Source organism: Bombyx mandarina, chromosome 15, assembly GCF_030267445.1.
Source record: "Bombyx mandarina strain Sakado chromosome 15, ASM3026744v2".
Lineage (NCBI taxonomy): Eukaryota > Metazoa > Arthropoda > Insecta > Lepidoptera > Bombycidae > Bombyx > Bombyx mandarina.
Genome location: NC_143221.1, coordinates 15297737 through 15311513, shown reverse-complemented (window position 1 = coordinate 15311513; position 13777 = coordinate 15297737). Strand labels below are relative to the sequence as shown.

General features: G+C 38.5%; 1 protein-coding gene across 1 annotated transcript; it reads left to right on the top strand.

Annotated features, from left to right (window-relative positions):
* The first annotated feature begins 2098 nt into the window (after positions 1-2098).
* On the top strand, positions 2099-13333 carry Exd2 (Exonuclease 3'-5' domain-containing 2). The gene is made up of 10 exons (XM_028183685.2): positions 2099-2466; positions 3345-3501; positions 4073-4273; positions 5257-5489; positions 7270-7407; positions 8484-8686; positions 9669-9834; positions 10237-10398; positions 11524-11691; positions 12803-13333. Exons 1-10 carry the CDS (start codon positions 2282-2284, stop codon positions 12873-12875), a joined length of 1686 nt encoding a protein of 561 aa, XP_028039486.2. The 5' UTR covers positions 2099-2281; the 3' UTR covers positions 12876-13333.
* Positions 13334-13777: the final 444 nt, after the last annotated feature.

Here is a 13777-nt window from a genome sequence, read left to right as displayed (position 1 = left end):
TGCGCAGCATGTGCGCAGCGTTGCTGTAGTTGAAACGTTCAACGTTAAGCATTATGCCGCATAATGCGCTCTATTGCTATAATTGGAAAACTACCAGAATATTACCTACTTATTTAACGCGCTGCATGGCAGCAGTTCCACGGAGCTGTTATGTCGGGGAGGTACTGATTTTTTCATCTTCTCAACCCTAGCTTCTTATCTGTCTAATATCTGTGAAACTGCACAAATGTGGAAAAATTTAAGGAAGCTGATAGACGTAATATCTTCTCGTATTCTTCAAATGAGTCCACTGAAAAAATCGACACTGCTAATAATGGTCATACTTAAAAAAGAAGATTTTGTAAGCAGACGACCATACGGCCCACCTGATGGTAAGTTGTCACCGTCGCCCATGGACGTCCGCAATGCCATGCAATGCCGCAGTGGCTTGGCTCTGACCCAGAGCCAAGCCACTGCCTACCATTAAGTATTCTCCGCAAGCCTCGTTTGAAGAAGAACATGTCATAGCGCTTGGGAAACACCGTGGAGGGCAGATCATTCCAAAGCCGGATGGTACGTGACAAAAAATATCTTTGGAAACGCACTGTCGATGAACGCAGCAGTTCCAGATAATATAGATGAAATTTGCTCCGATGGCGGGAGGTGCGATGATAAAAAAGAGATGAGGGGATCATCTCGAATAATTCCTCAGAGCATTCCCCATGGAACATACGGTATAAAACACAGACAGAGCTGAAGTCCCTCCGTAGACCTAAAGAAGAAGAATAATTGTTGCTAGGCAACAAATATTCTTCTTAATAATCTTATGATGGTTACAAATAGTAAGAAGGCCAGTTCTAACAAGTTCACCCCACGTGGAGTTCCCCCTAGAGAGTTCTCCGGTTCAGACACAAGTTTTGAGCGCCGCTCATGTACAACGCTTCGAGAGAAACTCTGATGGCCGAGATATTGTGTATCCCCCGTGCTATCATCCGCATAGCAATGCATGCCATCAATAGATAACATGTTATTGATATGCAGTAATAGAAGCGTGGGGAAGAATACCGAACCTTGTGGAACGCCAGCGTTGATGGTCATGGTATCGGAGTAGCAGCCGTCGACGACTACTGTGATACTCCGTCCATCCAAAAAGCTAGCGATTCACTTGTAGAGTCCCTCGGGGACTCCGTAAGCTGGAAGCTTCGATAGAAGTTTCCCTATGCCAGACCCTGTCGAAGACCTTCGCGATGTCAAGGCTCACAGCGAGAACCTCACCCTTACCTTCCAAGTTTTTAGCGCATCTATATGTGTGAGGTATACAAGAAGATCGCCAGCTGAGTGACCATGACGGAAACCATACTTCCGGTTACTGATGAGCTGGCGATCTTCAAGATACTAAAGGAGCTGGATGTTTTGATTCGCTCCATCACCTTGGAAAGCTAGGAAGCTATCGCGATAGTTCTGCAATTCGAGGGGTCTGACCGGTCACTCTTTTTGGGGATAGGGTGTCCACACAATTTTTTTTGTTTTGTTTTTTATATAATAATAATTTAACTAATTATTTATAAATATAAATTTTTAAGATAATAATAACATAACCGATCCTGCGGACCAAATGGTAAACACTCGACGTTGCCCAAAACACGACATCTCGGTGCTTTTAGGTACCTCAAGCACCGATCATCGTTTTCGTCGAACCCGTCGCTTGCGACGAAGGGATCGGCGAGTAAATTAACCCACAGACACAGCCCACTGAGTTTCTCGCCGGATCTTCTCAGTGGGTCGCGTTTCCGATCCACTACGGAAATGCAATTCATCCTGCTCATCCATAAGGACATCGAGAAGCCGAAGCTCCTGCCTGACCGTACGCTGGGTGGTACGAATCTCAGGCAAGGAGCTCGGGATCCTCCAAAGAGTCCACTGAAAAGTCTCAGTAAATGACCAGCATTTTACTGAGATTATATTTAATCCCATATTATTCAATCTCATTTCATTTCCTGCCATGTTTCATATATAATCAACTTCATTTCATTTCTTAATATCATTTTTATAAAAAAAAGTTTTCATCTAAATTAAAATGACACTTGACCTAAAGGTCATAGTTACCAGGTCATAAAATCCCTTAAAAAAAAGTAAATATAAAATATTGTGTTTGAAGTTTGTGAAATGTGATGGATTATTGGATTAAATGAAATGTTGGATTGTTTAAATTTATTAGATGTTGTATTGTGTAGTAAAAATCTGTAGAATGTAGGTGTTTATTGGTTCTGTTTATTATATTATTGTATTCTATTTATTTATCATGCAATCAAAAACAAGATACGAGATTTATTTAGCAACAGCAGTTCTTGCTGTAGGGGCAGTAACTTATTTATTTTGGAAACGGAAAAGCAGATTTCTAGACGCTGTGAATGCTTTTTCGTATATAAATATCAAAATTGTCACCAATGAAAGAAATTGCGACGAAGCGGTCAATGAATTACGAAGGTAAGGTAAAAAATTAAAAAAGCAGAACTTTGATTCAATACTCTTATTTAGTTGTTAAATGGGTTTTCTACGTTATTATATTTTGTAACTTATTTAAGTTAAGTTAAAATTTCACTTTTGTTGACGAGTCATGGATGTATTAATACTGCCACCCCGCAATAATAAACGTGAGATTAAACCGTAAAAAGATAATTAGCCAAGGTTAATAATTTTAAATTATATATGTTGGACTGGGTTCTGTAGGAGATGAGGGGCTATTTAAAAACACTGCTTCGTGGTTAATCACTACATAGTATAAAACAGTCACTTTCTCTGTCCCTATATCTCTATGTATGCTTAAATCTTTAAAACTACGCAATGGATTTTGATGTGGTTTTTTTTAATAGATAGAGTGATTGAAGAGGAAGGTTTATATGTATAATAACATCCATTAAACAGTGGAGAAATCAATAATAAATTACAGTTTCTGTAGCGAAGTGAGGGTGGGTTGCTAGTATAATTATATTGCAAATACTTTGTACACTATTACACCATTATAATATTTTATTTTTATAAAACTCTTAGATGTTGCTCTGACCGTGTCTAGATGAGAAGTCATTGTCTTTACTGATGAGAAGACAATCATCTTTTTTAAACATTTAAATAATTCCAATATTCGAAATCTGTAACCTTACATGTGTCAAGTGTTGCCTGCCATTATCTTCATATTCAAACTCCAACAATATACTATACAAACTTATCTAAAATTGTAAATACGATTTTGATATTACGTATAATAAGGTAACCACCTAAAATCGAATGGTCTGTGAGCTGTTTCAGTAACTAAGTGCTGAAAAAATAATTAAACTCAAAGTAACATTTTCCTTTTTGTTTTAAAGGCGATGCTGTGACTACAATGCTTTAGGATTTGACTGTGAATGGGTGACAGATCACGGAAAAAGAAAGCCAGTTGCACTGGTACAATTATCATCATCTGATGGCCTGTGTTGCTTGTTCAGGCTTAGTTCAATGGAAACTGTACCTAATTCTTTAAAGGTAAGTTATTGTTGTTGCTGATAGTCAGTGATTGTGATTACTGTACATGAATAAATCTGGTGGCTACCTGAAGAAAATCCTATCTGGAGGCCATTTAATGTGGAACCTTTTGTTCTTGTCTGATCTATTCAGAAAAAATCTTCAATTAAAAAGACTCCATGTTGCATGATATTTTCTCATTTTAGCGATAGATACATACTAAGTGCTAAAAATAGTTCACCAAAATTGATTCAAATGGTTTAAATCTCCATCATATGTAAATTGCACAATATTACATATTAAAAGTGTGAGTCACAAAGTTCGAATCTTGTATACCATTTCAATAATATAATTACAAAGACTGGGATGTCAGAGTCCAATATTATATCAATAATATGTAGAAAAAAAATATCAATGTGAAATTGTTAATGAAATGTGATAAATAAAAGTATGTATCTGATACGAGTCTTTTTCTCTATATAAGCAATTTATGTGTATAATTTTAATAGATAATAAAACAGGGCCTAGATATTAGCATAAGCTAATACTATAACACTAGGAAGCATGTGGTCTAACCTCATCAAATTGACAGGATCTCTTAGAAGATGAAAAAATCTATAAAGTTGGAGTAGCAGCAAATGATGATGGAAAATATCTGTTCCAAGATTATTCAGTGAAGTTAAAGTCTACATTAGATGTAAGATATCTAGCAGAACTATGTGGACTAGAGCCAGGTGGTCTTGCAGTTTTATCCAAGAACCTACTGCGAATTGTCTTGGATAAGAGTTGGAGGGTGAGTTAATAAAGAAACATATTGTATAGCTATTGGCTGTAGAGTAAATCGAAGGTTAGGAAAATTACCATGCCTATTTCTATCCAACCATCATTTAAAGGTTATGCAGCCGTTATTTCAAAGAAGTTAGATGTTCAGTTTTACAATATTATTAAGGCAGTAATATGTGATATATCTGTTCTCGTTTACTATTACTTAAATTCGTGAACAAGGGTCACCTTGGCCCACCTGGTGAAAACTGATTATCAGAACTCATACAAAGCACAATGTGAAAGCCACTACAAAGTATGAGTGAGGTCAGTCTCAATTGTATTTCAGAATAACTGCCTTGCTCTTTGAACCGGAAAATATATTGCTTCACGGAAGAAATACAACAGGATGCTGTTACTACGTACTGTGCATACTTCCTAAGTATAAATGGGCTTCCATTAGCATTTCATGGTCCACAAATTCCACATTAGGGATGTGCCATCACTTAGGAAATATGAAGTTTTGAAGTTCGATTTTTAAAAATTGACATGAGATGCTGAAATAAAATTGAATGTTGAATTATGAACGGTGTACATATTTTCTTCGATTTATTCGAATAGACATATTTAAAACTACTTTTACGGTTTGAATTCGCGTTTATACTTGCATTATATTATTTCCGATGTTTGGAATACTTTAGAGTAATCTTGATGTCGGAAGACTAAGATGTTATTTCCGACATTAGAATGTTGTGCTAACTACCGTCTGTTTATCAAAATAAATATTGCTAGCTTACATACAATTTACAATATAGAATGTAATATTACAAATTACTTATCTACTACCGTATAGCCTCCTCCAACCTAAAATATGATGTAGTTATTGAAAAATAGCTATGCTACAATACGTTTGGAGGTTTATCATGCTAATGGGGCTATCTGTTTTGTTGAGAATCTGTAGCAACTAAAAAAGTGTGCTGCACTTAATTTCCACTTACTAATTTTTAAAAACAGATTCGTTGTAGTAACTGGGAAGCTGATGAACTGACGGTCAAGCAAAAACAATACGCTGCTGCTGATGCTCATGTAGCCATCAAGATATTTGAATATTTGCTAAAAGAATACCGTTTCAAATCTATGATGAAGGATCTATTAAGATTATCAAAGAAGCTAAGCGTAGATGACATCTGCCAAAAATATGCTGATATTGGATTCAAGCAGAAGAGCAGAAAAGTTGCAGGAGACATGTAAGTAAATAAAATATCAAAAACTTATCTAGGCAAGATATAAAATTTCATCATTGCAATAGGTTTTAAAATCTGAAAACCCCACATTGATAAGTGATGCATCAGGAAACTTCAGCTTGACCACTATATTCCCTTAACTCACAAGCAGTATAGTAGTATTCTCCTAAAATTCTTTATTTATGCCAAATTTCAATCCTCTAGGAAAAAGAATAATTGATTTGACATTTTCACTAAAAGTTTTAACAGTCATAAGAATACCATTTTACAAAATTTGGTTACCAACACACACACTAAACAGGCATGTTTCAGAGATGCCCATTTCAAGAGTGACCCGTTCACCACTATACCAGACTAAACTGGACATCCGAAACTCAGTAAAATCTCCTCAAACATTGTGTAAGTCTTGACTAGACCTTTCTTGAACAGCCTTCACGATTATATCTTCTTGAATCTTAGATACCTTCCAAACGCATAGCAAAAAATGGTCACGAACCCAAAGTGTTAGGGCAGTATTTTGACTTTTATTCTGTATTCGTAATATAGAGTGGAGTTAGTGACAGTGTGGGGTAGTTAGTGACATCTTCTCTTTTCAAGTGAACTTTTGATGACTCACACACATGTAATTGTTTTGTTTCAAAGTGTAAGCATCAACAGAGCGAGCTGCGCCCTAAGAAATTAAGTGTACTTATTAGGTATCTGTGAGTGTGCCGCCGCAGCTTCCCACGCCATTCGCTCGCAGATCTCTGCAGAGATCAGCCGTCTTTTACTGCGAAACTCAGGACCCTTGCAGGCATATGCCTGTTGTGATTATAAAGATTTTTATGATGTATATAGTTTATGCCTCCTTCTGTTCTGTGTCTAGATTGTAACTTACTTTTGCTTTAAACTGTGCTTTGCTTTTTTTTTCCTACCCAAGCTGTTAGCCTTGAGATGTTATTTTAGCGTAACCTTAACTAGTAGGTGAGCTCACGGGGCTCAAACCTGACGATCTGGCTAACACGAACCCTAGCAAGAGCGGTGCTTCGTAGAATCTACCACCGGATCGGAAACGCGATCCACTGAGAAGATCCGGCGAGAAACTCAGTGGGCTGTGTCTGTGGGTTATTTTACTTGTCGAGCCCTTCATCGCAAGCGACGGGTTCGAAGATAACGATGACTGAGGCTTTGCTTGTGTGCTTCTGTACATCAAAACAATTACACATCTGAAAGTCCCCACAGAGTGTTTTGGAATGTGCTAGTGTGTGTATTATTTTAGTTACACATTTGGAGTTGTCAGTTAGTTTTCATTATTATTGTTGTGTCGTCTTGCCGAGAAGTTTTTTTAAACATAATCTAAGATCTTTTCTCTTCTTTAAAAGAAACCTTGCTTTCTTTATTTAAAAGTTCAGCCTGAAGCAGAAGAGACAATTCAGTACATATAATAAAGTTAAAAAGGAGTTTCAAAAGTGACCAGATTTTAAAATATTTGTAATCCTCTCATTGAATCTACTCAGGTTATTAGTTAGTATTAATTAGGTTGTTCGCTTTGGGTTTTATGACAGGCTTTAGATGGCTCCACGTAGTCCCGGTTACTCATGCAAGATACCAAACAATTGGGTTCTGTTGACGGAATATCTAAAGCATACCGAATGCTTAATTACAATGCAACCAGTTGAAAATGTTGACGCTGAAAAAGCTTTGAATATCTTACATAAAATTAACATGTACGCGGCATATAAAAGCTTCGTCAGAGTAAGCTCATATTGTTTGAAAGTAATTTTGAACGTTTTATCTTTTACAGCCCTAAAGAGTCGAAGCTTAAAGATGTAAGAGTAAGCAAGAGGTATGTCCTCCGTTCTAAGCCATTGTATCAGAATTGTTTCCTACAAGCACCCGATGGAGACTTATTGTGTACATGCGACAACAAGAAAGCTTTGTGGTGAGTATATACCTTTTTGAATAAGATTACACTACTCTACTCATTTCATCTCCTTTACTCATTCACTCACTCCCTAAAACACTCGCTGACCCACACGCTGACCATATCAGTAATTTAGTCATGCTTCAGATCCCTTTGCTACTAGAGATGACGTCGATAAATTAATTTTATTCCTGAATCAAAAATGTGTGCCACTTGCATCCTGTTGAATTCATCAATACGGCAAATATTTTTTTGGGCATGCTGTCCTTTTTTTTCTGAATTGTATAGTAGTTTCAGCAGTACCAGAATCTAGTGTGGTCTATTCGCTTAAAAATAAAATAAAAAGATACAGAACCACATCCAAGATGACCTTAAGATACCGTCCACTTTTTACCATCCATGGAAATATTCGCTTCTTGCTTTTGTACATGATTTCCTCTGTTCCTATCTTCAGTACTGTTGACAGAGACTTTACTGGTGGTAGGACCTCTTGTGAGTCCGCGCGGGTGGGTACCACCACCCCGCCTAGTTCTGTCGTCAAGCACTAATGCGTTTCGGTTTGACGGGCAGCCGTTGTAACTATACTTGAGACCTTAGAACTTATATCTCAAGGTCCACCCATCTACGAATATAAAAAAAACGTGTGGCACTCGGGAACTGCCGCGGTAAAGCTATTGCATAGCATTTTTTATCAACTTAATATGCAATTATAATTAGACAATGATAATTTAATATTAAAACAATAATAAAACAAAACCACGCTATATTGAACATTAATAAAAGCAAAACCTTAACTGTCTCCTTCACACTCATAAGCTAGACCGCGCGAGAGAGATGGGCAGATTTTTCATGATGCGCATGCAGTGTGACGTCACGCCACGCGCTTATTCACAAACACTACACAAGCGCAACGTGTGAATGTGTTGAACGCGCGCTACATGGGAGGCGGAGTGAGGGGTGTAAGATTTTTTTCGTTACGGAATTTCATGATTCCGCTCTCAAGCCGCGCTCAAGGCCCGCGATAAAATCTATGCAATAGCTTAAAAATGTAGGATAGGCCAATTTTGTGCTGACGGCCTCATATGATCTCCGAGGTACGTGGACAAGGGTCTGGCGGAGGTGGTGGGGGGCGAGCCGCTGACCGTGCGGCTGCGGTTCGAGCCGGCGGGCCGCTCGGTGGGCGAGGTGGGCCGCTACTACGCGCAGCCCAAGGCGAACAGGTGCGTCGTCTGCGGCGCCACCAACTCCTACATACGGAAGAACGTCGTGCCCAGGGAGTACAGGAAGTATTTCCCGGGTAAGTTTTACTTCTATATGTTATACCTGTTAAATAATTAAAACGTTTGGGCATATTCAAGGAAGCACAGAGCGGTCGGTTTTTGGGATTACACTCTGAAAATATTATAATATATAATATTTGGTAAAATTTTTGTTTTAACACATATTTTAGGCAAAATTTCGAATAACGTTAAACACATTGCTTTTTTATTTCCCTTGTAGGCAGACGAGCATACGGCCCACCTGAAGGTGGTGGTTACCGTCGCCCATGGACATCAGCAATGCCAGGGGCAGAGCCAAGCCGCTGCCTACAAATGCTAATGCTATGTAGTAGTATTACCGCGGCAGTCCCCGAGTGCCACACGTGTTTTTTTTTACTGTGGTGTGTGACAACGACGTCAATGCCTCCATGCATGTTGAAATTTACAAAATCCTTCATTAAAAATAAAATATAGGATAGGTAATATGGTACTGCCATCTACAAGAGCAACGAGAAACCAATCGAAGCGAAGCCACCTAGTGGCTGACGCCCGTAAACATTTTTGTGGAATGTTCGTGTTGCTTATCTACAACTAATTTATGTGTATTTTCTATGGTAATGTTACGCGCTGGGGTTCGGGATAAATAAAATTTCACCAAAGTACAACTTAAAAACTGTATTCAACACTTAAAACAGTTAAACACTTCACAAACACTTTAAAACTCTCAATTCGCTTGTTCTGCTTCGCTTCAGGTGATCCGATCGCTGTTTCGCTTCGAATAGTTCCGATTACTGACTGATTGCTTGCCATCGCTACAGCGCTTTTATAGCCGATACCTCATCCCTAGAATTATCGAGAATATTCTACACATCTCTAGTAGTAGTTTCCGCTATATGTCAATAGATGCGTTGTAATTGTCGATCGTACTAGGTGTTTCTAGGTCCTTCGATATTCGTTCGACTATTCGGCGATAGGTGGCGTTACTCTTACTGCCGTGACAGTATAATATCCGTTGGACAGAAATAATGAAGGAGCACTCGTCCCACGACGTGGTGCTGCTGTGTGCGGCGTGCCACCAGCGCAGCAACGCGCGTGACCAGGTGGTGCGGGCGCGCCTGGCCGAGCGCGCGCGGGCGCCGCTGCCCGCCGCCGACAACGCCCGGGAGACGCTCGACGTGCGCAAGAAGTACGTCGCTGCTTACCTCTACATATCAATGGGTGAAAGGCTATTGCTCTTCAAGCAGTAATGCGTTTCGGTTTGAAGGGAGGGCAGCCTTTATTTATTTATTTATTATATATATAAGGGCAGCTTTTATTTATTTATTTTTATTGCTTAGGTGGGTGGACGAGCTCACAACCCACGTGGAGTTAAGTGGTTACTGGAGCCCATCGACATCTACAACGTAAATGCGCCACCCACCTTGAGATATAAGTTCTAAGGTCTCAGTATAGTTACAACGGCTGCCCCACCCTTCAAACCGAAACGCATTACTGCTTCACGACAGAAATAGCCGGGGTAGTGGTACCTACCCGCGCGGACTCACAAGAAGTCCTACCACCAGTAAAATTTCTATGTTTATGTCAACAGAAAAGTGAAGTCTGCTGCCAACGCGTTGCTTTACCAATCCCAGAAGCACGAGCTGCCAGAGGAGAGGCGGAAGGTGCTAGAACAGATCATCCTCGATTACTACCCTCAACATAAGGAGGTCTCCGAGGACGTACTGAAGGAAGCGGTCGAGCTGTGTGTCGTGTGAGTTACAGAAGAACACCCCCAATATTAACGGATGCTGTTGTTGATCTTATTGAAATCGAAACACGTACAAACAGAAAGTGCAATGACCTTTTGCTGATAGTTTCAAAATTTGAACTTCAAATATCAAGCTGTTGTGGTCTTCTAAAGATATGGGCATGCTAACTGCACCCTGACCCCTTCGATCTCCATTCACCTAAATAGAAGCCTGCAAGTTACGTTTAAATGGAAATCGGATATATAAGTTAAAAATCAATTGTGATTTTATTTAATTGGTTCTTAATGATTCAAATACCAACCCACGTGAGCCCCAGCCCAAATAATACTATGAAACAATATGTATAATGACAATAAAGAAACGCGATGTGAAACCGTAAACTTTTAAGCTATTGCATAGCTTTTATCGCGGGCTTTGAGCGCGGCGACCGAATCGAGTAATTCCGTAACGAAAATAAAACCTAACACCCCCACTCGACCTACTATGTAGCTCGCGTTCAACACATTTACACGTTGCGCTGGTGTAGTGTTTGTGAATAAGCGCGTGGCGTGACGTCGCACTGCATGCGCATCATGAAAAGTCTGCCCATCTCTCTCGCGCGGTCTAGCTTATGAGTGTGAAGGGTACAGTTAATGTGTTGCTTTTGTTGATGTTTATAAATATAGCGTGATCTTATTTTAATATTGTGTTAATATAAAAAAAAATATTGTCTAATTATAATTGCTCAAGTTGATAAATGCTATGCAATAGCTTTACCGCGGCAGTCCCCGAGTGCCAAACGTGTTTTTTTTTTAAATTATGTTTATATATAACCTGACACGTGAAAAAATATTACTCTGAATACTTTTATTTCCCCACCGTCATTGATCTTAAACCAAACACCTAACCAAACGCTTCATACCAAACTATAGAAAAATAAACTTGTATTCTGAAAAATGTCATTCAGCTTTTATTCATAACATTGATTTTCTTTATCTTCTAGTGTTGCTAGAAAAACAAAAAGTAGCAATGAATTCTTATTTGTGTATTCAACACTTCTAAATTTACTGTCATATTGTATGTCTGTTATGTTTGTTCTGATAAAATCATGACAAAAATGTATTCATACAGAAATCGTTTTATTCTAGCCAAGAAAATGTTGATTATGAATCTCACGGAATGAAGGTTGTTGAATATTTCTCTAAACGCGACGGCGGTCTGCTCGCTCTGGAGCAGATGTGGCGGGAACATTTCATAAATGTCATGAAGCCTAATTATTTGCCTGATCTGTGGTCCGTCAAACACAACGAAGAGAGGTATAACACTCCCTATGTCTTTTTTTATTTTTTATTGCCCTTGTAGGCAGACGAGCATACGGCCCACCTGATCGTGAGTGATTACCGCCGCCCGTGGACTTCAGCAATGCCAGGGGCAGAGCCAAGCCGCTGCCTACCGCTTAATACTCTACACAAGCCTCGTTTGAATAAGGACATGTCATAGCGCTCGGGAAACACCGTGGAGGGGAGCTCATTACAAAGCCGGATGGTACGTGGCAAAAAAGACCTCTGGAAACGCACTGTGGATGAACACAGTGGCTCCAGGTAGTATGGATGAACTCTACTCCGGTGGCGGGCGGTGCGATGGTAAAAACGAGATGGCCGGTATCATCTTTTTTTTTTTTTATTGCTTAGATGTGTGGACGAGCTCACAGCCCACCTGATGTTAAGTGGTTACTGGAGCCCCTAGACATCTACAACGTAGACGCGCCACCCACCTTGAGATACAAGTTCTAAAGTCTCAGTATAGTTATCTCGAACAATTCCTCAGAGCACTCCCTATGTATTACAGTTTCAAACAGAACAACTTCATATTGTACCGTTTTTATTTATTTACAGTATTTATTTAATAATTGATGAGTTTTATAATTCGGCACTGGCAACAATGACATTACAAGAAGCTAATTGCCATATTGAAAAAATTAAAAGGAAGTATGACATTTGTGTTTTAATTTTACAAACGAAAAGGCGAAGGCAGTTGGCAGTTTATGTGTTTCCAGAGATTATTGTCTCCACAGAATGTTTTTACTGAACGGTATATGTCCTTGCAGTGGTAAGGGATTCGCTGTGTATTATTTTGGCGATATCAACGCTCTTATGTGATGGACAGTTTAAAAACCGCAATGTAAGATGATAAATTGCCATAAGCTGCCTAAGGTTCCACAAAGCTTTTATTATCTTGTGTCGATATGATGTAAAGACAGAACAATTAGATTAATCTATGCGATGCCTAAGATTTTATTTATTTCCTATAAAATGAGGCAGGTGATGAAAAATTGTTATTTTGCATTTACGCCTTCAGTTGAACATTAAAAATATAATAGTTTTAAATCACTGTGACAAATTATCATATATATATTTTTGGTTTTAGGTTGTGGATAAAATGGAGTGAGGGAAGATTATCAGAAAATGATCTCAAAGTGATTGGCGCCAGGTGGTCTTGAATATAAATGGGGAGAGATTCTAAGTACACTTTCTTCTCCAGTATGGTAATAGGCTTCTTTAAATGCCATTGTTGCCAGTGTCGAATTTTTAAAAATAAATTATTTTTTAAGCAAATTGCAACTGTATGAGATAAAATTGTTTATTTGAAATAGTATTTGGTATTGGTATGAAATTAAATGAAATGGAAATGAAAAATGACCAAATAAAATGGTGGAAATTTAGTAATCATAAAAACTTCTGTGGGGATTTAGAGAACCCGAGAAGTCACCTCCGGCGACTATGTTTTATTTTTCTATACTTGTGTTATTTCAAAGATACTAAATGGTCAATAAGCTATCATTACGTATAACTTCGTTCCTCGAATATAAATAATATTTATTACATTTTGTTTATTTTTTTGTAAAATGTCAAACTCTGTGTCATTTGTATGTATGTAATAAAAGTGTTTGTAAGTTGTTCTCATTTTTGTTTTCTCCTAAATATTGCCCTCGTAGGCATTGTTGTTTCTATAATTGGTTCAAACTCCTTAGAAAGGAAAGGGAAGTTGCAAAAAAATCTTCTAGCTTTGGCTTAAATAGAAAGGGCTAAAAAACTATACAATTTATTTTCTTAATTTAAAATTTTGAAAGTAAAATAGTTAATAATACTGCCTTTGTCGTTACGTCTCATAACGACTAATGCAAATTTTTTACCGAACGGGTGAAATTGCTCGGTAGACCGACTGTCCGAATGTTATTATTCGGAACTTTTATTTACAAAGTTGTCTTGAAAGTGTCGTTACCGAGATTCAAGTATTTTTCAAATATCCTGTGTTTCATCATAGCTATCGAAAAGTCACTACGCCCCGGATGTCTTGTATTCTGTGATACTACCCGCTACATTTAGCTGACTCCTCTGACAC